The sequence below is a fragment of the Beta vulgaris genome, chromosome 9, assembly GCF_026745355.1.
Source record: "Beta vulgaris subsp. vulgaris cultivar EL10 chromosome 9, EL10.2, whole genome shotgun sequence".
NCBI lineage: Eukaryota > Viridiplantae > Streptophyta > Magnoliopsida > Caryophyllales > Amaranthaceae > Beta > Beta vulgaris.
In genome coordinates, this window is record NC_079210.1 from 53,818,688 (window position 1) to 53,842,499 (window position 23,812).

The 23,812-nt window shown below is 37.3% G+C and overlaps 2 protein-coding genes across 2 annotated transcripts; one reads left to right on the forward strand and one right to left on the reverse strand.

Moving 5' to 3' along the window:
- Positions 1-826: 826 nt before the first annotated feature.
- LOC104904816 (probable pectin methylesterase CGR2) lies at positions 827-6,014 on the reverse strand. The gene is made up of 7 exons (XM_010693210.4): positions 5,807-6,014; positions 4,084-4,253; positions 3,618-3,657; positions 3,439-3,477; positions 2,741-3,115; positions 1,813-1,868; positions 827-1,215 (listed from the first exon to the last, which is right to left on the reverse strand). The coding sequence occupies exons 2-7, from the start codon at positions 4,204-4,206 to the stop codon at positions 1,063-1,065; spliced, it is 786 nt and encodes a 261-aa protein (XP_010691512.2). The 5' UTR covers positions 4,207-4,253; positions 5,807-6,014; the 3' UTR covers positions 827-1,062.
- Positions 6,015-8,357: 2,343 nt separating this feature from the next.
- Positions 8,358-11,347, forward strand: LOC104904819 (cytochrome c). Its single transcript, XM_010693211.4, has 3 exons — positions 8,358-8,620; positions 10,095-10,228; positions 10,965-11,347. The coding sequence occupies exons 1-3, from the start codon at positions 8,509-8,511 to the stop codon at positions 11,055-11,057; spliced, it is 339 nt and encodes a 112-aa protein (XP_010691513.1). The 5' UTR covers positions 8,358-8,508; the 3' UTR covers positions 11,058-11,347.
- The last annotated feature ends 12,465 nt before the right edge of the window (positions 11,348-23,812 follow it).

Sequence of the window (23,812 nt, forward strand, 5' to 3'; positions counted from 1 at the left end):
TTTCATATCAAAAATATGAAAATTTAAGAATTATTTTTTAGCATGAAAAGAACCGAGCAAAATTTCGATTCGATTCTATGTGAACAATGAAAAAGAAAATGGTGGATTATGAAAAGGAGGAAGAAGAAGAAAAGGAAGAAGAGTGGTGGTGTTGAGCTCTGGCGAAGGGTAGTGAAGGAAGAAGGAGAAGAATGGAGGAGGAGGGAGGTGAAGAAGGGAGGGGGAGGAAGAAAAAGGAAGGAAGGGCTAGGGTGCTCGGGCTGCTGGGGGAGCAAAGGGAACTGGCAGGGGAGGAAGAAAAAGAAGCAAAAAGGTGGGGAAGAAGAAGGTTGTTGTGTGGAGAGCTACAGGGGGAGGCTGTCGGTGGTGTTGGTGGCACTGGTGGGCCGGTGGCTGAAGATTGGTGACGACTATGGTGGCTCAAGGGTAGTGGCTTTCATGGTATGTTAGAAAAAGGAAGTGGGTTAGAAAAGAAGAAGAAGTAGAAGAGAGAGGAAAAAAATACCGTATGAATCCTGACAGTGTTAAGTAAATACAGGCATAAAATAGCGTGGTTGTAAATCTACTGTCAATCTCTGGAAATATACATATCCCTTCTACATCAATCTCTAAGACAAATCACAATGCATGTTCTTGCTAGACTAATCTTCAGATTCTAGTCCTCAGAAATTACACACATAAAGTATAATTTACTTTTAGGTGTGGATCAACAATAATGATCACACTTGATAATGTTTGAATCAAATGTGGCCTACATATTCGAAACATGGGAATCTGTTAAGTTCTACAAAACAAGTGCTAGCAAACTCTACACCAAGTGCAGCACTTATAAAGGAATCTCTGCATTTAACTGGACATATAACACAATAGCAGTTATAAGTATAGGAGAACCAAACTTTTCATGATATATTCTGGCAACATTTACCTAAAGCTAAGATAAAATTACAAGATTTGGTAATACTATTGCCAATATGTAATATACTCTGATCTAAGCAGCAAGAAGAAAGAATTGAGGATTATTCTCAATCCAAACCTAGTAAAAGAACATAAACACTAAGCAACTCAAGGATATGCTTTCAAGTGGAAAATTTGACAAGGCGGCTTGTATGAACGTTTTGCTGCAGCCTGTTCAAACTTCTTTGTTGCAGCTTCGTTCTCCTCCAGACTTGTCTGAACAAAATATCTAATCCACCAAGACGAGCTCCGCAATTTGGCCTTGTCAAACAAAAGATCAGGACATCAGACTGTGTCCCTAAGGCCACATTTAATTTGGGACAACAAACCTTCAATATAAGTTCATATTTCCTGGACACCAATGTACTCTTGCTGTGGGTTTCTAAGTAAGAGTAATATAGTTCTTGGATACTTCGTCTCTTTTTACTAGTTTTGTGCCTCCAATATTTTACTTACAAATCCGACTTGTCAAGTCCTAACATCATTTATCATTTATCCGAAGCAAAGGGATGCAGACATTAGTAAAAGCTTAAAAGAAAATAAATGGTTATTCTTGGCCTGTTAGTGACCCAACTTTCTCATTGCAAAGCAGGCTTGTGGAGTTGTAGTAACTAGAGTTATGACAGGATCTAATAATTCAGATTACGTTAACACTTCATTCTCCACCAAATCAGTGCTCACTGCCATAGTTCTACTCCTTAGTCCTTAAGTATTCAACAATTACGCAAACTTTATATATACAGTATATGAACCAACAGAGTAGTAGCTTCCATGCAAATTATGGATAAACCATACTTTAAACTAGTAATAGCAAAAGAAAGCCTTTCCAGAATTAAGGATAAAAAGTGCATCACTTACAGGACGACCAAATTTGGCTAGCTCGGCAACCTTGGCTCTCTGTTGTCCTGGATAACCTATTATATTGAAAGCAAACCAGCCAATTTCAAATGATGTGTATGAATTGAATTCATTTAATAATCAAAACAAAGTCATCTAATTTCTCACTAGATGAGTTAATAATCATCATCTTCTATCTAACGACTATAAGTGTTGTCTAGAAACTCAAAAATAAAAACAGAAACATGTTTTACTACTATTGGAGATGAAGTTTATTCTGGCAATTCTTTAACTTCACACTTCCCTTTTTGGGGTATTTACTCGAATTCCCTTATTTCCTTTCTCTTGTGAGCAATGTTTATCACGTCTTTACACTATTTTTTGGGTTTAGAGCATCACAACGCCGACAATTATTCATGTGTTTACGCTACTTTTGCTTCACTCATGTCCGTCCTCCTCGTCATGTGAGCAAAACAAAGTATGAAGGTAACGGTGAACACAGATGTTTTGTGCAAGTTAGCTCCACCAAGTCCAGGGACCCACATTAATGTCTTCAGACAAGAGTCCTTGTCTCCAATAATATATGTAGCTTACATGATTGGCCTTTCATACCATATGTTCAGAGAAAAGGTCTTTCAAAGTAGATTCAAAACAGCTAAAACAAGCATATTTTGAAGGCCAATCATGTAAGAAGGAATTAATGAAGATAGAGTCCAAGAAAGAGTTATACCAAAAGTTTTGCAGCATACTTTAAGATAATCTTATGTCCACAACTTCCTTCAAATTGCTATATCCAGACTCACATAAGTTTTAATTAAACCCCCGCAACCCACTCTCTCTATTTGTTTTAAGTTAAAAAGTATTGGCAAAATGCTGACACTGGTCTGGAAGGTGAAGAATTACATGTTTGAGCAGAAACTAAGCAACCTATGATGGCTTAGAGAATTACCAGTGAAGATAACAATCCCCTCAGAAGCAACCCTTGCCAATTCAGGAAGTGTTCTGTTAAGGTATCTCGGAGACAAATAATCCAGCGCATCTGACACCATAACAAGTGAAAATGATTTCGCACGGTATGGAAGAGGAAATTTGATATCAGCAACCCGTACAATTCCTTTCCGCACGAGTTTCTGGCAATGATTATCAGCATCATCTATGTCATATGGTTCCACTCCCCATGCTTCAGTGTCCTCTTCCTTTAATAACTTAGAAACTACAGAACACGTATCTGGGCCAACATGCAATACTTTATGCAAGCTGTCTCCGTATGCTTTCTTTAGAATAGGTAAGGCCTGCTGCAGCTCTAACGTGCATGACACACCACCTACAGAGATGCAGCAGAGAGGTCATATACTCGCATTATTCTCTGATCAAAATCTAGCTTCTCTTCTGTCTTCATGATAAGCAAATAAAAGAACTGGAAAATAGAGAATTAGCTGTGTACATGAAAGCTACACGTGTTTATGTTATAAAGAAGTTGCTTTCAGTGACTTGTTTGAAAAAAGATATAGATGATATCCAATGATTCTCTTTATAAAATGAACATAGAAACAAAATAATTACCAAGCATGATATTATTATCAGGGCTGTGTTCTAACAATCTTACAAAGAAAAGCAATTTAGAAAGTTACATGACCATAAAGTTACCTTCAAATTTATTCACAACATCAACTCCTCTTGACCAACCTGCAACACATGAAGAGAAAAAGTTTACACTTCAAAATAGAACTTAGGGTGAGGGGTGAATGAAACTATATACAACTGAACAAAAAGATGGCAGGCATTTACATGCACCGAAATGAAACGATATAAAGTAGATTACAAACCTGAACTGCTGTATGAATAGACAATGAAAACAATCACACCCTGAAAATGATAAGAAAAACAAGTAAATTCTCTGAAAAGACGTGGCTGCATAAGAAGAAAACTGTTGGAAACAAAATACTAGATAATGTCAATATGTAGTCAGTTCTCAAGGAATACAGACAAAAAGAAGAAGAGGTAAGAAAAGAAAATTCAATTATTCGACTTTGATTTAGTCACTTTTCAATATTAACGATGATAGATAAATAAGTGAACACTAAAAGAAAATGCTTCAAATCAAAATAGAGATACCTTTGCGATTTAAGCCAGAGAAAATTCAAGCTAAGTTGCTTTCAAAAAGTAAAATGAATCAAACAAATAGTTTCATTTGGGTATTAGATGTGATTTACTGAAAAAAGGGAGTAAAAGAAAGGAGGAATGACAAAAACAAAAGAGCCCTGATATTGGAACACATAAGGCGTCAAGTACCAAAAGCACAAGCCCAATTGACAAAAGCGGCGATGAACGTGATTTTGTTTGTGATGACCCTCCCAAAGAAATGCTTCCACTATCAACTACTCGCCGAGTAGGATTTACAGGCCTACGTGACATCGCAAACTGTGATGGCAAGAATGAAAGTATGCACACTTGTAGTACCCCTGCAAGATAGCAGCAGATGTAAATATGTAATAATCAGATAGTATGCAGAAGAATACTGTGATCAGGGCATTAAAATTAAGTGAAAACTTTGTCACAGAAAGGAGATATATCTCAGATTGACATTGCATATTCTCCTTTGTTAGGTCTCACGTAACATGAGATAGAGAAAAGGATAAATGACAATCATGACCAAAAGGTAAGTCAATCAGGTGCACACCATTCTAAAAGGGTGTCCCAACTGCTAACAGCTGGACACATGTGTATCACAATTTATTTCAAGTTTGCCCACCAATTCAAAATAATATGTCACATTTGTCAATCTTATTCGAAGCTAACTTCTACAATTTTCTTCTATTACAATATCATAGCAAAACAAACAAAGTTATAATCTTACAAAAAATTAGTCAAGTCATATCGCCAAAAAATTCACATTGTCGCTTACTACTTAGATATTTTGACATCAAGCAACCAATCTTTTACCACCAAAAACAAGTGTAGCTCTTCCATATGAGAAGGGAGTGCTTAATAATTTGATTGCCCAATATGTATTTAGAATTTGAGGCACCTCTAGTCTTACCCTTACAACTAAAACGACAATGCTGCTCATCTACTCCAACACACCATCATCAAATGCCAAATAATTTTACTACCTCCGTGCAGATATCATCATACATGCACTAGTTTCATCTGTAGCAACATAGTCGGAATTGTTACCTCAGAAGCAATTGTCTTGTTCCACTTTGAATGCACAAGATGGCAGAATGCACTATGATTACTAAAGCAACATATTAAGAACTAGATATACATTCCCCCACCAAAGATAAGAGTAGCTACACAATGCATAGGCTCTGTAATAGTACAATGCAACATTCAGTCCAGCAACTAAGGTTCCCACAAAGATGATTTTCGCCGAAAATATGGTCAGACAAACATATTCTACCAAATTCAAGAAGCGAAGCAGTGTTATTCCCTACATCAAATACTAATTTTAACAATAACTAATATAGTTACAAGATTACTCTGCAAGCAACAAGTAGAAAAGTTCGCGGCCAAGAAGTCTCCACTCTTTCTACCCTACCTATCTTTTCCATGTCATTCTCCACAACACAAAACTCAAACCCTAATGCCAATCTACTAGTGTTTTCCATAACTTGACATTTCAATCGAATAACTTAGCATGTTTATTGATCACTTCAAATTTAACAACAATCAAAACCATTTAAAGCTGTGACATTTCTAGCAATTTCAACATAATGCAAATGTAACTAAAAGAATGCAATTTCGCAATTGCACAAAAATGCATCAGCAATCTGGGTTTTCAAAGTGTAACCAAATCTCTCAAAATCTGAAACCCATCACCTAATTATTGCAGTTTTATGATTACAAACAATGTCAATGTATAAGTTTAAACAAAATTTATGAAATACAAACCCAGAAAAATTCCGAAGTGGGTGTAATTCAATATAGCGAGGAATGTAAGGTGAAAACTTAAGAAAGCATGGAAATCAACACCCTGAACTCAAAATATTAGGAAAACAAATAAGAAACTAACCTGAAAATCAATGTTTATTAGAAATAAGAGTGATTTGTGGGTGTGAAAGAGTTTTGGATTCAGATCTGAGACTAAGAGGTTTTCCTTCGCCACTTGGAGCTCAAAACGAGAGTGAGTTTTAGACAGAGGCTCAACTCAGGAGGTATCGTATTCGTATCGCCTTCGCAAGCTTCCTATGGTCACACACTCACACTCACACTCTCTTTAGTACTAGCATTTTGCTATAATTACATACTTACATTTTTTTTTTTTTTTTTTTATAAAACAACATGTAACTAGTCAAACATATGCACGTATCGTGTGTGAAACAACAAAAGTATATAAAATTTTGCATATATAACAAAGATAGAGATACGAAAATTTAATTTTTTTTTGTTAAACCTTTTTCTATATTTTATTTTTTATTGTCTTACATGTGTTGTCATATGGAGTACTAGTTTTTATATGCACGCAATGTGTGCGAAAATACGATGTAGAAAAATTAAATTAATTGTTAACTATATCGAATAAATTAGGGATACTTGAATTGTTGATGGTTTTCTTTTTGTAATGTCTTTTTTATTTTTAAAATTAATTAGGTAGTTTCTTTTTTATTTTTTAATTAAAATAAGTAGCTAGTTTTTTCATTAAAGGAAGTAGTTATAATAGAGATGTTATGAGGGTAAAATGGGTTTCTAATATTTTGGTGTCCTACCCCTCTTCCCATATCGAATAGAGATATATAGAATAGAGATAAAAAAGAAAACTACCTAGTCTTACATGCACGCAATGCGTGCGATAATGTGTGATAACAAATGAAGTAGAAAATAAAATTAATTGCATAGAAAAACCGTCTTTAGATTTTATTTTTTCAAAAAACTGATATTCAGTTTAAATGTCTTACTTCCCCCCCCCCCCTTTTCATTCAAATGAAAGAGTTAGTTATCCTCTAATTTATTTCCTTTTTTTCTTTTTTCAAATTTTTGGTGTCCCCCATGTGTTGCCTTATATAATAGAGATAATTGAGATTTGAATAGGTTTTGTAATATTTTGTTGGTATTTGGAGTATTTAGGTAGTTAAAGGTGAACACCAAGGGGTTAGGAGTTCACATATAGAATAGAGATTGAAGTTCGTCGTCTTACAAGTAGACGAGATTCAATATTTGGTCTTAAATGTCATTTTAATATACCAATTAAGTTAAAAAGTATTTTAAATATTGCAACTGAAGTAACCATTTGCATTATCGAAAGGGTCAAACTAACCTTATTAAGTATTTTGTGTTTTTTTTTTGCGTTAAATTCTTGTGTTTCTTGTATAGCTATCATTTTAGAATTAAACACAATACTCACAAACTTACCTTTTTATATGCCCTTGATGTTGAGTATATGTAATTACTTATGTTTACTTTTTTTTTATGTATTTAGTATAGCAAAGCTAACATATAAATATTCCTTCCAATAGTTAATTATGTAAAAATTAGATTGATCAGTTGTATTATAAAAAGTAGACGCAATTAGTGATGTCTTATTTCATGCATTGAAAAGGTAAGTTTGTGGTCATATGACAATCTACTATTATTTTTTAAGTGTGGGTAGGAAGTGTAGGCGCCTAGGCGACCACACGGGTTTCCTTTCCCCTCAAACACTAACATGGCTCCATGTCTTATGTGACTTGACATTTGTCTTGAACATAGTCAATATAAAATTTTGAACTCACAACATCAAGTATAAAAGAAAAAAAAAAATCTTATATATATATATATATATATATATATATATATATATATATATATATATATATATATATATATTATATCTTCTATTATTCTTTAATCAAGAACAATGTTGACGTATGATTTTTTAGTTGAAACCAAGAGCCAAGTTCTATTACTTTTTACCAGCATGATATTTTCGTATAAATTAATAGGAGATTTGTGTAAGATAAAACAACCTTTGACCTTTTATTTCAAATATCATGATCTTATTACCAAGTCAATCTCTTATATGGAATCTCATATTCCAATTCCAACTACTAAATAACCTATCCTTATTAAGTTCATAAAGCTAAAAAAATAACCCATGAAATCGCCTGAGCCCAAATACTAATTCAATTATCATTATACGTAAACATCTCATATTATCATATGAATCCAACATCATTATGACCCTAAGACCAAAGTATCTCAACAGTAGTAAGGCATATTCGTTTAGTTGGAGTATCCAACTTTAGTTTATCTTTCATATTAAAGTAAGATGAAGTCTCTTGCAAAGAGAGGGAAAAACTGGATGAGACTCGATCCCAAAATCTTTGGAATTGCAGATGATGCCAATATCACTAAACTATCACCTACCGCTGTACTTTATCTTTCATATTAATTATAGAATACCTAAGAATAATGAAAAAAATAAGACCACAAGAGTCAAGACCAATTAAAAAAAGTGTAATGAGAATACCAAACTTTGTGTGTGGCTGAGAAAGTAGCATTCGTAGAAACTAGAAAGTGTGAGAAACGAACACGCTGTTGTGTTCTTCCTAATAAACAAAAGAAAAGGGCCACCACACACCACTTATGACTTATGAGGCCCAACATTTGGTTAGTTTCTTCTTCCCCAAGTCCAACCTTTCCTTTCTTTAAAGGTTTTTCTCATACCCTAGAATTCTCCCCCAAAAAACAGAAGAATACGCAAATCAGAGGAGAGAGAAAACATAAAAAAACGCAAAAATGGCGACCTTCAGCGAAGCTCCAGCAGGAAACAAAGATGGCGGAGCTAAGATCTTCAAGATGAAGTGCGCTCAATGTCACACTGTTGAACAAGGAGCTGGCCACAAACAAGGTTTTTCTCTCTCTTTTATTTTATTTTGTTTTGAATTAAGATTAATGTGTAGATCTGTGAAGTATGAATGAGATCTGATTTGATTTTGTTAATTTGATGTTGTTCGATTTTATGATTATCTGATTTTTCGCTCGAAATTGATTCGATTAGGTTAATTTTGTTGGAAATTAAATATGCAAGGGAAGTCTGTGTAATGTTTGTAGATCTTTGAATTTCTGTAAGAACTTATCATTAGTTAGCCAAATTTATTGATTTATATGTTTGCCGTGACTAATTTTTGAATTGAATTTGTATTTCTGTGATCGATTTTTGATAGAAAAAAAAGTTGTAATAATCTATGGAAGTTTTAACCTAAAATTTTCGTTATGAATCCGTGTATTAGATTTGTATGTTAATTTCAAGCTTTAATTTGTTAATCTATAAATTAACGTGATATAAACACAATCAAATACACTTTGGAAGATATTTTGTTAACTTGAATATGTTTTGAATTCGTATCTGTGGCTATTTGATTGAGCATTGTATCTTGCCCTTTGGATGTCTTTGTAGGATGTAACTTAATTTTGCAAATTGCAACCTCATCGAGTTGTTTCGATTGGAGGTTTAGGATATGCAATTATGTAATGAAACTTTTTTAGGTTGTCTATGCATTTTCTGGTTAAGTTTTGTGTTTAGAGGTTTCCCTCCATCGGCCCACCCTTTAATACTTGTATTTGCAATCAAGAGAATTTCTTCGTGCACTAACTTTAATGGTGTTACAGACTTAAGACTAATCGTATTGTTACATTCTTTGTTATGCATACACTTTATTCCACAACAATGTAACTAGGCTTCAAATTTGGATGCTTAAACTCGATATATCACTTTGATGCTTTACGCCGAGTCGCTGACCCATAATAGGTTCGGCTTTGTAGATCATAATCCTTTTATAATTCCATAATCCAACCATCTGAATAACAGGAGTATTTTTTGAAAATCATCTGTGCTCCATAATAACTCGAGATGATTCATCAAAACTTAAATGTTCTATTTTTCCTGCAGTAGTGATTGAGCTAAGTTGGTGTGCCCCATAACTTGCCTTGAGAAATGGAAATTGTATTTAGGCTTTCACATGCACAACGGTCACCTCTGTGATGATACTGAATTCATCAGAGTATAGCTCGATTTGACTTTGTACTCTAGTATCTGAACAGTCCTAATGGGAATAGAGCTATTTTTTGTCACTCGTATGTAGTTGATGGATATTTTTCGTTCAAATTATTGTGGAGTTGAGTTGATGTGATTTTGTCTTGGAAATATCATCTCCAGCTTGGTCTATTAACTATTTTTGCTACTTGCTATAATGATAATAATTATGTATTCCTAGCCATTTGTGTTTTGAGAACATAAGATAAAATTTTGTTTTCTTGCCTCTGGAATCTCCATGACCCACTAGTTCAAGCCTTTTCTGACCTTTTTTATTGTTATGTTTCAGGTCCAAATCTAAATGGCCTCTTTGGGAGGCAATCTGGGACAGCTGCTGGGTACTCTTACTCTGCTGCTAACAAGAACAAGGCTGTTGTCTGGGGGGAAGACACTCTATACGAATACTTGCTGAACCCAAAGAAGGTATGTTTTTTCTTAACAATAGTTACATGTAAAATCTTCTATCTTTCTTTTGTTCCACCCAAAAAAATCCCCTTTATGAGATGTCAATGTGGACTATCAATTAAAAATAGACTGAACTATGACCCATAAACATAAATAGACTACTATGGAAATGTAAAAGAAATAAACGGCTTAACTACTCCCCCTCTTTCGCAAAGAGCTTAACATTTACTAAACATGGATGTTTCACAACTGCCTTTTCACTTGCTTTTTCCCTATTTCGTGTTGTCTCTTTTATCTCCTATCAGGCTATCACATGGGTGTACTTTTAGATTTTATATCTCTGTCATCTTTCTTGTTTAATTTGCCAAATCAATTTTTAATGTCTTTGTGTAACAGAGGGGTTATAAACCATGCTAGCAACAATAGACTTGGTGATGTGGAAATGAGATTATTAGGCTTCTAAATCACCGGAAAGTTTGATAGTTTCTAAAGTGAATGTTTTCCTTCATTTTCGTTAGATTGTTCTTTCTTTCATTCATATTGGTGAATGGTGATCTAAAATTTGATTTTGTCCGCGTAGTTCATAGTTTATTCTATCGATTACCATCAGTTATATCTTGTGTTTGATTGCTGTGTTGTAAGACAATTAAGTAATCATAAAAAATTGGATAGTGTCAGTTTACTTTTGTGGTCTTATTAGAAAATTGTTTTGAGGTCTGTTTCAATCTCTCTGCACAAATTTTGTTTCATGCAGTATATCCCCGGTACAAAGATGGTGTTCCCTGGTTTGAAGAAGCCACAAGATCGTGCGGACCTTATTGCCTATCTGAAGGAATCTACTCAGTAATTGCACAACATACTTTTCCCATCTTTTGTGTAGGAGAAGATCAAAGGAGGATTTTGATCGCGAAATGAGATTTTTTTGCTTCTTAGTGAACTTAGAATTCGTTTTTGTTAAATAAGATTTACTATGCTGGGGAAATTATACCCTCGATTCTTACTATATCTTGCTGCTATAGCTTGGTCTATTGACGATTATTTACAGACGAATCATAGACTTGTTTTGCTCCATGAATGGAAAAAGGAAATTGGAAAATTGTTCGATCTCTTTTGTAATAGATGCTGGTTTATTGATTACATATGTTTCACACTGTGATCAGCGTAGGCTATTATTTTTTCATCTTCAAATGGAGAAGTGGGGATCGTCAACTGGGCCAAAAAGCTCTGCTAGGAGATCATATTGAACCCACTTTTTGGTTTGTTCTCTGAGCCAGCCTTACTTATGGGTAAATTCTCTGGCCTTTGTACATGCATATATAGGTTAAAGATTGATATGTGTTTTAAGTTTATTTTAGCCTATTGCCCGAAAGCCTGCACTGCCCTAGTGCGTTGGCCTGTTTTGTGTTTTGGCTCAAATTTGAAGCTCGACCCAGTGTCCTCTAACAGGCTATGTTATGGGTGGAAGTTTGACTCAGCCCAGCTCACTATTTCCTTGGTGGTTTGCTATGGGAGTACATATAAACTGTTCCTGTATCTGTTGTCAGGAATCAGCATCCTCTTTCTGGTGTTAGTTTCATAATTCATTCTCGCTCCTTGTTGAACCAGTGAAATCAATTTTAACCTAAGTTGTGTTAAATGATCGAGCTTACCATGGAGCTCAGAACAACTTGCCATAGCAAGCACGTTAAACCATGCCATGTCGTATGGATCATCTAATGGTTCAATAACTACACCAAAAACACGAGATAACGTATGTATCGTGTTCTGTTCATCCATCGATCATGAACTGTGATACATGGATCGTGGGCTGCATACATCATGTGACGAAGGTATAGCCGTAGCCACTTAAGGCCTCGTAACGACATCTCCTGTGAATTATACAAACTTCGATTCTGGCTAGCTCGGCCTACATCAATTTTATTTTGGTGATTTTGTGAATGATGGGAGTACTTCGTTTTTTCATATTTTGGTAAGCACGTTGAGTAATGACTTTCCACAACCTACTTTCTTTCTTCCACTATTATTCTCATTGCTAACATCTTTAACAACCTACTTGTACCAAATACACCAGCATCTAAAAAAGGAGAGCTCTTCCTCAAAGTAGATAATTTTGGCCATTATAAAACAGAGCTTATAAAGTAGAAACTCAAATGATGTCGAGTTTCAACGAAGCACCAGCAGGAAATATAGTCGCGGCCCGCAGGAGCCAAGATCTTCAAGACCAAGTGTGCTCAGTGCCACCACACCCTTGATAAAGGCGCCGGTCATAAGCAAGGTCTCTAATATATTCTTTACAAGAAATTGCATAATAAATGGATGTGCTCTTTACTTTCTCTGGTGTTGAGAGACCCACAAGGGTGAATGATGTAGACGGGATTTGATCTCAAGTCTTCGCCACTACATTCTAAGACTTGAACCAACTAAGCTAGTTGACATGCACAATGCTCTTTAGTTTTTATTGCGATCATTTTGCTTTGGTTGCCATGGAAGCCTAGTTTGTTGATCAATTTATTATGTATGCTTTTCTTTCCTTTTCCCTATCGATTCTTATTAAGTTCACCCAAGAAAATTGAGATGTGTGCTAAAAAAATTTCTAGGAAATAAGAGATTAGTGGTTGAGAATGCCGGGCCACTTGTCGAGGATAAAAGGACATCAAACCCATAATATCAATGGTAGAATTAGAGTTCCGTTTGTCTTAGAGGAAAACATTTTACAGGAAAACGATTTCTCCCCAATTCTGTTAGTTGGTTGGACAAGGGATCTAGAAAGGAAAACCAAATGAATTAATGAACAGTAGGTGTAATTTCGATTGAATTCGATGAGGTTGAACTCCTAGAGTTTGGACCTTGGATTATTCATCATTTTCCAGCATTGTTCTTGTGTTTTATTAGTTATATTAATGAGCCTATGTTTTCTCTTATCAGCTTTGCATTAGTTGTAGACCAAAGCCTTGCTGATTTATATTTGAAAAATACAGTTTTGATCAGCAAAAGTTAGTATACTATCAGTGACATAAAATTGCAACGCTTCTGCATTAGTCCTGACATCTAGTTTCTGCAATACAGCATCTGACAATGTCAGACAGGTTCAACCTTCAACACTTAATCAAAAGAAAATGAAGGCTCCTCAATGATACAACTTCGCAAGATAAGATTTCTATAGATCAATGTAAGGCTTGCTTTCGGTGGTTCTTGTTTGTGTGGTGTAAGAGATCGCCAATTTTAATGATAACAAAACAAAAATCAGTCACAGAGGTTTTCTAATTTAGTTGCGGGGCGTCTGACGTTGCAGGTCGCAATCTAAATGGTCTATATGGAAGGCAATCTGGCCAAGCTCCAGGGTACTCTTATTCTACTGCCAACAAGTCTAAGGCTGTGATTTGGGTTATGGCTTCGTTTGCTAGGGCGTAAAACGTTTTCTCGGAAAACTGTTTTCCTCTATTTTCAGTTTTACATTGTTTGGTTGGCAAAAGAGTGTAAAATCATTTTCCCTTGGAGTAAAATTACTCTCTCAGTGATGGAAAACCATTTTCCTTTCAAAATTGGTGCGAGTAAAAGTTATTGGTCCCGGTGGAAAGTTTATGAAGACCATTTAGAGAACCATGTATTGGTGGCCAAGATAAAATGAGACATTTTGGTAATTCTACTTGTATAGGCTTTACCCTGTTCTTTTTCTATACAGTTATCGAAATAGCATCTCTTAGAAGTATTTAGCATATGAAGTCCTCTTGATTTCGCTACCTTAACTAGTTAACTCTAAAGTGAGCTCCACAAGACTATACCCGTTTAGCCTACCCCCATTTTTTTTCTAATTCAATGTGATGTTCTTGGGGGCAATGTGACTGCTTTCTTGTGATATGATTTATAAACGAAGATAGTGTAATGAACATCATCAACAATAAAATTGATGGTTTTTCCTGGCTTGAAGAAGCCCCAAGAACTTGCAGATCTGATTGCGTATCTAAAAGATACAACTTCTGAATGATAGACAAACATCACAATTGGTTTCTTGTCAATAGTACAAAGGAACTGGATCTTGCAATCCTTCGTTATATTGATACTAGTATGATCTTTCATTGATAAATTTAGTTAATGTACAAATTATGGGTGTCTTAAGTTCTTGTTCTTACTTCAATGTTCCAATTCTTTGTTATAGAATAGTCATATAAAACTTGGGCATGTCACATGTGTGACGGCAGCAAAATGTTGTTTACTTGCTCGTGTACTGTGTATATTGGCACATTAAGGCTACTAACTTCCTTTTCTAAATACAACAGTTTGACTTTCACGCTTGTCAATTCACAACTTTGATCATTAATATATTTAATTATGTATTAGTAAAAGTTATAAAAAGTCGATATTATCAAAGTATTCATTAAAACAAATCCAATAACATTCTACATGGTCATTTTTGTTTTTATATTGGTCAAAATGAGGTGTGTAAATAGTGTAAAAGTCAAAGCGCCGTACTTAAAAAAAAATGAAAGGAAGTGTTATTTTTCAGATTTCGGGGTTCTAACTTCTACAACGCATTGGCCATATAAATTCATTTAATGACTAAGTTAATTTTATATTAAAATTAGACCATCTTTTTTAATAATTTTTGATTAGTAAATTGGAGAAATGAAAATTTCTATCATTGAGCATTAAAGTTGCAATGGTTCGTCATGCCTTGCTGCTGGGGCCACGTGGCTACTGCGACTTTAATTTTTTGGGCCATATTTCCGTATCGGGCTTTTGATCATCGGATGCATGACGATGGCGGTTGGGCCGTAGTCTTCTATGTCCAATCTTCCTAATCTAGCGAGTAGCGAGCTTGTTGTAAGAGACGTTACTTATAATCTTAAGGGTTATTGGATGAAATTTGATACAATTTTTTATGGGTATAAAATCCTTTTTTCATTCTTATTACTTTTAGGCTCTGTTTGGTAGGACGTAAAACGTTTTCCTGGAAAATTGTTTTGTGAAAAACACTTTTCCTCTATTTTCATTTTTACATTGTTTGGTTCGCAAAAGAATGTAAAAAACATTTTCCCTTGGGGTAAAATTACTCTCACAATGATGGAAAACCATTTTCCCTTCAAAATTAGTCAAAACTGTTTCCTTATCTCTCTTGTACACTCCTCCCACTACCTCCTTACTCTTACCTTTTCATTTCATCATTTTTCTTATATGGAACCAAACAACGGAAAACTAGTTTTGGAATTGTATTTTACATTGTAAATTGTTTTCAATGAAAATCATTTTACACTGAAAATGTTTTACGCCTAGCTACCAAATGGTGGACGTTGTTTTTAAGTTAAATTGTATTGGAGTGTAAAAAATTATCAATTCAGTATTATAGTTCTTATCGTATCTTATTAAATAGTTCAACCAACCCAAAAAAAGAAAAACAAAAATCTAAAATTATATATGTAAGAAAATTTCCCGTGACTCGTGAGCTTCTTTGCCTTGCATCCTCGATAGTATATATCTGGTTTTTTCTGGTTTCTGCATCTATACAGTACAGTGGAGTAAATTTCTTAAGAACTTCTGTTTCTTAGCAAATGTTCAAAGATATGTTGTTTGACATTGTGAAGTAAATCTTTCCTTCCGAGAAAATTACATAAAAATGTATTATGTATATGTCACGTCCTCAATCATATGAAAAGGGAAAATCCTTTAATTTAGGAATATCTTATTTTTATATTCATTAATTTCTTCATAGACCAAATATTTTTTGTAAAGTTACCGTCATAGTCTTTTGTCGTGGTGGCTTTTGTGTTTTGTTCTAATAATTTTAACTTTATGGAAACACGTTGGAGAACTTTCTTATTCACATATAATGTAGTTGCATCATGCATGATGCACGTCTTAGTTTAGGTTTAGTGGAAAGAGAAGACATTTCATATTTTCATTTTTGTTTTCCCTAGTTGCTCTACTAAGAATAAAAATTGAAAAATAAACTTGGGTTGATAATGGAAGCCAGACTACCCATCTCCAAAGAGACAACATTTGGTCAAGTTAGATGGTGAAATTTTATCCCTAGAACAAAATAGCTTATAGGTGATACAAGACCGATTAAACAGAATTGAGTTTAAAAGAAACGAATTGTGATAGAAAACGAGTTAAGCTGAATTAAATTAAATTAAAAAATATGTTAGAAAGAACATTCTTAGATTTCTATCTTTATTCCATTCTATGGAAATATTTTGTACTTAGCTTGATCTTCTCAGTTATAGACGCTCAGCCAAGAGGATAAAGTCGATATATATACAAATGGTACATCATTGAATAATAGGCGCTCTACCTAACTTCATACTTCCTTTATTTTTATATAAGTGCAACGATATGAATTTCACGTTTGTCAACGCATAATTTAATTATAGATATTTCAAATTTGGTAAAAATTGTAAAAAGTTCATATTATGAAAATATTAATTGAAAAAAATCCAACATTTTATATTATTATGTTTTTTGTTTTCATATATTAATTAAAAAAATACAGTGAAAGTAACGTGTATAAATAATAGAACAGCCAAACAAGTGAAACAAATGAAATATATATTTCATTATCTTTATATAAGAAAATAAAAGATAAATGTATACAAATTACAATGATAGTATATAGGCCCTGTTTGGCACTAGCGTTTGAGGTAGCGGTTAGCGGTTGGACAAGATTGAAACGCTACTTAAGAAAATTATGAGTGTTTAATTTGGTAAGGTAGTGGTTGTAGTAGCGGGTAGCAGTTGGAGTAGATTATGAGTAGCGGTTGTGGAACGTTACTACAAGTAACGTTTGAGGTTTAGAGGTAGCGGTCTACCAAATAAACCCTTTATAAAAGCATAAGATAGAATTATTAACCAATGTTTTTTTTTTGTCTTTCACAATTCCAACAGCTACTTTTGCCAAACACTTCTAATTAAACAACTAATTTAATCGCTGATCGCTGACATCTACTAGTAGACAGCTAGCAGCTACCCCCAACAGCTACAACTACTAGAACCGCTAACAGCTACTAGAACTGCTAGTTTTGCCAAACATGCCCATAGTCTATAAAGTCAAACATACATAGAAAAAAATAAACAAAGAAATTTAATGACTTGATACTACAAGGTAGGTTCGCAATAATGGTTGATTATGCAAAGTGCAACCCTGAACCCACTAGTTACTAAAAACAATCATCGGGCATGATAATCTCAAGTTACTAAAAATATATTATGGGGAAAGAAAATGATTTTGAAGGAATAAAATATCTATAATATCTTTATTTGTCCATCATAGAATCCTAATACATGTCGTATTTTGTCTACTAACTCGGTTGTGGTTTGCCACATTGTTATATTGGTTTTTTTTATGGCCTATCACTTACTCGTTGTTATGTCCTAAAAATTTTGCTAAGCTGAATTTGCAGGATATACATCCGTCCCAGCTAGAGGTTATCAGCTAGCAGCTACAGCAAGCAGAAACGAAGGGAGTTGAATAAAGTTGATTCAAAGAGCATTGGATACTGATCAAGACCAAGTCAAATAATGCTGTTGCGCCTACAAAATAGGGTTGACAAAGTCATTAAGCAGAAGTGGAGATACTCCTTGATATTAGGAGATCATGGCATCATATTAGGAGATTAGTTATGCAACGTAAACATGTAAAGCAACGTTATAATAAATGTACGGCTATAAATAGGAGTAGAAGTATTGGGGGAAAGGCAGTTCATTAACATTGCTTACATTAGAACACTTCCTTTTACTTTCACAAATATTTACAAGTGTATTCAGAATAAGCTACAAGCTGCTAGCTGCTAGCTATAAGTTGTAATCTTCCTACATAGTGGATTGGTGGACTCAATTCCACCCGCGGTTTTTACCTCTTCTTGGGGTTTTCCGCGTCACCATTTCTTGGTGTCTTCGCCTTTGTTTTGCATTTTTCTTCAATTCCGTAGCTAGTATCTTTTGTTGTTTGTAGCTGCATCTCCATTAGCTGTAGATCCTCAGCTAAGTTCTGCCTGATCAGAATTTGGCATAAACAGTTTGGCGCCCACCGTGGGGCTCTACAGCTAAACTCTCATCAAAATCCCAAAAGAAACTTCAACCCAACTTTGAAATGGCTGACGATTCTGCTGAGGCAATGAAAGCGGCTTTGCTGAAGGCTCAGGAGGACCTTCACCGCACTCAATCTGAGGCCCAGCAGACCATTGACAGCCTCAGAAAAGAATTGGATTCTGTCAAAAGTAACAAAACACCCAAACAACGTATTCGGAACATAATTCCTAAGGTGCTTGATCTCGAAGATTCCGAGGCCAGCGAAGGTGAAGATGGAGCAGCTAGATCCGACGATGAAGCAGATGAAGCTGATCCCACAGCTAAGAAAATGGCGCTCCTAGAATCTCAGAACAGGAAGATACTTCGCATGCTGACGAAGCTACCTGGAGCACCTACCCCTGTGGCTGAAGAATCTCCTGATGGCTACGCCCAATCCCCCTTCGTGGAAGAGATCGCAAGAGCCAGGATTCCCAAAAAGATCAACGTGACCCAGCCTCACAAGCTGTATGATGGAGCTGCGGATCCCTATGACCATGTGGCTCAATATAAACAGAAGATGTGGACTCTGTCCATTCCTGAGCATCTGCTAGAAGCCACCATGTGCAAGTCCTTCGGGGCCACCCTATCTGGACCTGCTTTACAATGGCTGATAAGTCTTAAGCCAGGTAGCATTCAAAATTTTGCTGCTTTAATTAACAAGTTTTATATGCAGTTTGCAAGCAGCAGAATCCTAGAGAAGCAACCGGCGACTTATACCGCATCACCCAGAAAGCCAATGAAGCTGTGAGGCAGTACCTAGATCGATTCAACAAGGAAATGATCTCTGTCAAGAACCTGGATGTTCCCACAGCTATCGAAGCATTCAGGAGAGGACTAACCTATAAATCTAGACTGTATTATGAATTGACCAGGTACCCATGTGGCACATTCGAAGAGGTCAGGGCCAGAGCATGGCTGAGATACGTGTCGAGAGGACGAGGCGTCCAGGTACGTAAGCGAGCCTAGCTATGATCGGAAATCCCAGAACCAGAAGAAGACTGATTGGCGCCATCACCATATCAGAAGCGCGAAAGTAATAACGTAGCCAGCAAGGCCACAGGTAAATCGTCTAACAATGATTACCCTTCCATTGCTTCCTACTGTTTTAACGTGGATGCAGGAGGCGTAGTAAACGCATTAGAAAAGCTGGGAACCACAGTTAGGTGGCCTCGCAAAAACGACAGACCAGACAGCGAGAAGGACACCACCAAGTGGTGTAGCTACCATGGCGACCATGGCCATCGAACAGAAGAATGCAATGCTCTCAAAAAGGAGGTGGCTGGCTGCTCAAGAAGGGCTATCTCGAGCACTTGATGGGGAAAAGGGGCAGCAAGAAGATAAAGCTGGCCCCAGCCAGCAACAGCCTATCCCCACCTGAGCCCCTGCACGATAAGGTAATCAATTCTATCTCTGGAGGTTCAGAAATATGTGGACTAACATACTCTGCAGCCAAGAGATTTGCTCGAGAAGGTTCCAAAATGCACCTAGCCCGCTGAGGAGTGCTGAAGAGAAAAAGCTCAGAAGCATGACCATCAGCTTCGACGAAGAAGATGGAGATGAAGAAGCTGATAATCATGACGGCCTCGTCGTTCTCTCACCGTCAGCAATTGCCTCATGAAGCGAGTCCTGATAGACAATGGCAGCTCAGCTAATATCATTTTCAAAAGTGCTCTAGAAAGCATGGGGCTGCAGGAAGCTGATATCCTCAGGAAAGCAACCGTTCTGTTCGGGTTCAATGGCGAGCCAGCTACAACGCTCGGAGAAATCGTATTGCCCACTATGCAAAAGGAGTCAACCTCCAAACCAGGTTCAATGTGGTAGATTGTCCCTCAGCATAAACATCATAATGGGGACACCATGGATCCACAAAATGCGAGCTGTACCTTCCACCTATCACCAGACTATTAAATTCCCCACCAAGTGGGGAGTACAAGAAATCAGGGGGGATCGCAAGCTGGCTAGGGAATGCTATAGCATATCTCTAAAAGCAAAAAAGGAATCTATCTAGCAATTACAGCAAGGTCCAGCGCCAGCCAAGCCAACAGATCAAGATGTAGATGAAGTGGCGTTGGACCCAGCAAAGCCAGAGCAGACCGTGCAGATTGGGGCATCCCTCCAGCTGAGGAAAGCAGCGGATATTGAATTCTTAAAGAAAAATGTAAGCTGTTTTGCATGGAGCCATGAAGACATGGTAGGCATTGAGCCTGACATCATCACCCATAAGCTAAAGTCGATCCCAACTCAAAGCCCGTGAAGCAGAAAAGAAGGAAGTTTGCTCCAGAAAGATATGATAGTCAACGAGGAGGTGGACAAGCTACTCAAAGCTGGCAAAATCCGAGAAGTCAAATATCCCGATTGGCTAGCTAACGTGGTGGTTGTTGGAAAGAAAAATGGCAAATGGCGGGTGTGCATCGATTTTACAGATCTCAATAAGGCTGCCCTAAAGATCCATTCCCACTGCCACATATTGATGCATTAGTGGACGCTACAGCTGGCCATGAAAGGCTAACGTTCCTAGATGCGTACTCAGGTTACAATCAGATACTAATGGATCCTGCAGACCAAGAAAAGACCGCCTTCATGACTGAAAGAGGCATCTATTGCTACAAGGTAATGCCCTTTGGGCTAAAAAATGCGGGTGCCACCTACCAGCGGCTAGTCAACAAGATGTTCGAGAAGCAGCTGGGGGACACGATGGAAGTCTATATAGATGACATGCTGGTCAAAACAAAGAAAGCAGAGGATCATGTGGACCACCTGCAAGAAACCTTTGAAGTCTTAAAGAAGTATGGGATGAAGCTCAATCCTAGCAAGTGTTCCTTTGGTGTCCCAGCAGGCAAGTTTTTGGGCTACATAGTCACCCAGCGAGGAATAGAAGCCAATCCCAGCCAAGTGCAAGCACTAATCAACATTCAGTCACCACGAAACCTGAAAGAGGTCCAGAAGCTGACAGGAAGGGTAGCTGCACTGAACAGATTCATATCCAGATCATCCGACAAGTGCCACTTGTTTTACAACGTGCTAAAAAAGAATAAAGGATTCAACTGGACAGATGAACATGAAGCTGCATTGCAGGATCTGAAGGCCTACCTGGCTCAACCTCCCTCTATCAAAGCCATCCACAGGAGAGACTCTCCAGCTGTATCTAGCTGTTAGCAGCAAAGCGGTAAGTGCGGTACTAGCCAGGGAAGCTGAAAATCAACAACTCCCAGTTTATTACGTTACAAATCCTTGCTAGATGCTGAAACCAGGTACACATCACTTGAAAAGTTAGTATTAGCTTTATATATGGCATCTCGTAAGTTGAGGCACTATTTTGAGTCTCACCCCATTCATGTTATGACTAATTACCCCATCAAAGCAGTATTACGAAAACCTGAGCATTCAGGGAGAATGGCCAAATGGGCCATATCCCTGAGTGCACATGACATTAGGTATCTACCCAGGACAGCTATAAAATCGCAAGCCCTAGCTGACTTTGTGGCAGACTTTAGCCCTGACTTAGCTGCTACCGCTGAAGAAAGCGCGCCATGTTAACAAAGTAGGCAAATCAGGCTCATGGCAGCTGTATGTAGATGGATCTTCAAACTTCAGAGGAGCAGGTCTAGGTATAGTGCTAAAGTCGCCACAAGGGGACATGATAGTACGCGCTATCTGCTGCGATTTTAAAGCTACCAACAATGAAATATGAGGCCTTAATAGCAGGTATGACACTAGCACATGATTTAAAAGCTAACAGTTTGCGTGTCTTCAGTGATTCGTTGCTAATAGTAAGCCAGGTAAATGGAGAGTACGCAGCTAAAGATTCTAAAATGGCCTCTTACCTAGAGCTAGCCAAAGACAAAGCCAAGTTATTCGAAGAGTTCAGCATAAAGCAGATCCCAAGGGACCAGAATACCAAGGCGAGCCCTAGCTAACCTCGGATCAGCACTCAGAAAATGCGATTTCAAATCAATACCTATAGCCCACCTAGCTGAGCCAGCTATCAGCAAAGAAGTAAACATGGTGCGATCAGATGACAACCAGGCAGGAAGCATCAGCTGGACCCAGCCAATCATCGATTTTCTGGAGAGGGGCATCTTGCCAGAAGATAAGCTGGAAGCTAGGAAGCTGCGAATGAAAGCCACAAGATATCATGTTATTTCTGGCACTCTATTCAAAAGAGCTTGCGCCAGCTACGATCTATTACAAAGGTGCTTAGACAAAGACCAATGGGAGCCCACCCCAAGGAGTTCCATGAAGGTGAATGCGGGTCTCATGCAGCTGGAAGAAGCTTATCAAACAAAATCCTAGCATACGGGTATTATTGGCCAACCATGCGTGCTGATGCTAAGAAGTATGTGCAAAAATGCGAAAGCTGTCAAAAACCGCAGGCATGACACATCAGCCAGCTGAGATATTGCACCCCACCTTAACACCCTGGCCTTTCATGAGGTGGGGCATGGACATTGTGGGGAAATTACCTGTAGCTCCAGGGCAAAAAGTTTTCATGTTAGCACTCACACTACTTCTCTAAATGGATCGAAGCTGGGGCATTCCAGCAGGTGAGAGATAAAGAAGTAATATCCTTTTTGCATACTAACATTATCTGCAGATTCGGAGTACCCAGCGAAATCATTTGTGATAACGGATCACAATTCATAAGTGACAAGACAAGGCAATTCTGTCACGAATGGAACATCAGCTTGATAACTTCCACACCTAGATATCCGCAAGCTAACGGACAAGCTGAGTCCAGCAATAAAGTAATTATCAAGGCATTAAGAGGCGCCTAAAAGCTAAGAAGGGAAGATGGGTAGAAGAGTACCTAAGGTGCTGTGGGCAAACAGAACAACACCAAGAGGCGCCACAGGAAGAACTCCTTTTTCACTTGTGTATGGATGCGAGGCGGTACTACCTGCGGAAGTAGCTGTCCCACAGCTAGATATGGATTGATACTCCTGAAGCCAACGACAAAGAGCTTAGCTACGACCTAGATTCCATCGAAGAATTGCGAGATAATGCATTAGTACGAATGGCTGCACAACAACAAATAGTGGCTCGTAGCTTCAACAAGAATGTCAAAGCTAAAGTATTCAAGGTAGGAGATTGGGTTCTAAGGAAAGTTTTTCAGAATACCCAAGAAGTCAATGCGGGTAAATTAGGGATCAGCTGGGAAGGCCCCTATCTAATCGATCAAGTAGTTGGAAAAGGAGCTTATCGTCTAACTACTAAAGATGGAAAAGCAATACCTAGAAGCTGGAACGCTTCTCACCTTAAGCTATATCATTTCTAACCTGGGGCACTACCAGGTTACTATCGGGCCAAAGACGCCAGAATTCTTAAAGGCAACCACTGCTTTGCACAAAGCATTGGTCCACCAGGTAAACAACCACTTAATTTGTCTAACGACTTAAGTATTTTATGCTCGTAGCAGCAAGCCATCTAAAGTCCACTTCATACGCAGGTAAACGCAAGGGGTTGCAGCACCCAGGTGGGTAGCTGGAATTTCGGATCCAGCTACAAGGTCGTAGCACCAGCATCAAGCAGCTAAGGGTTAGT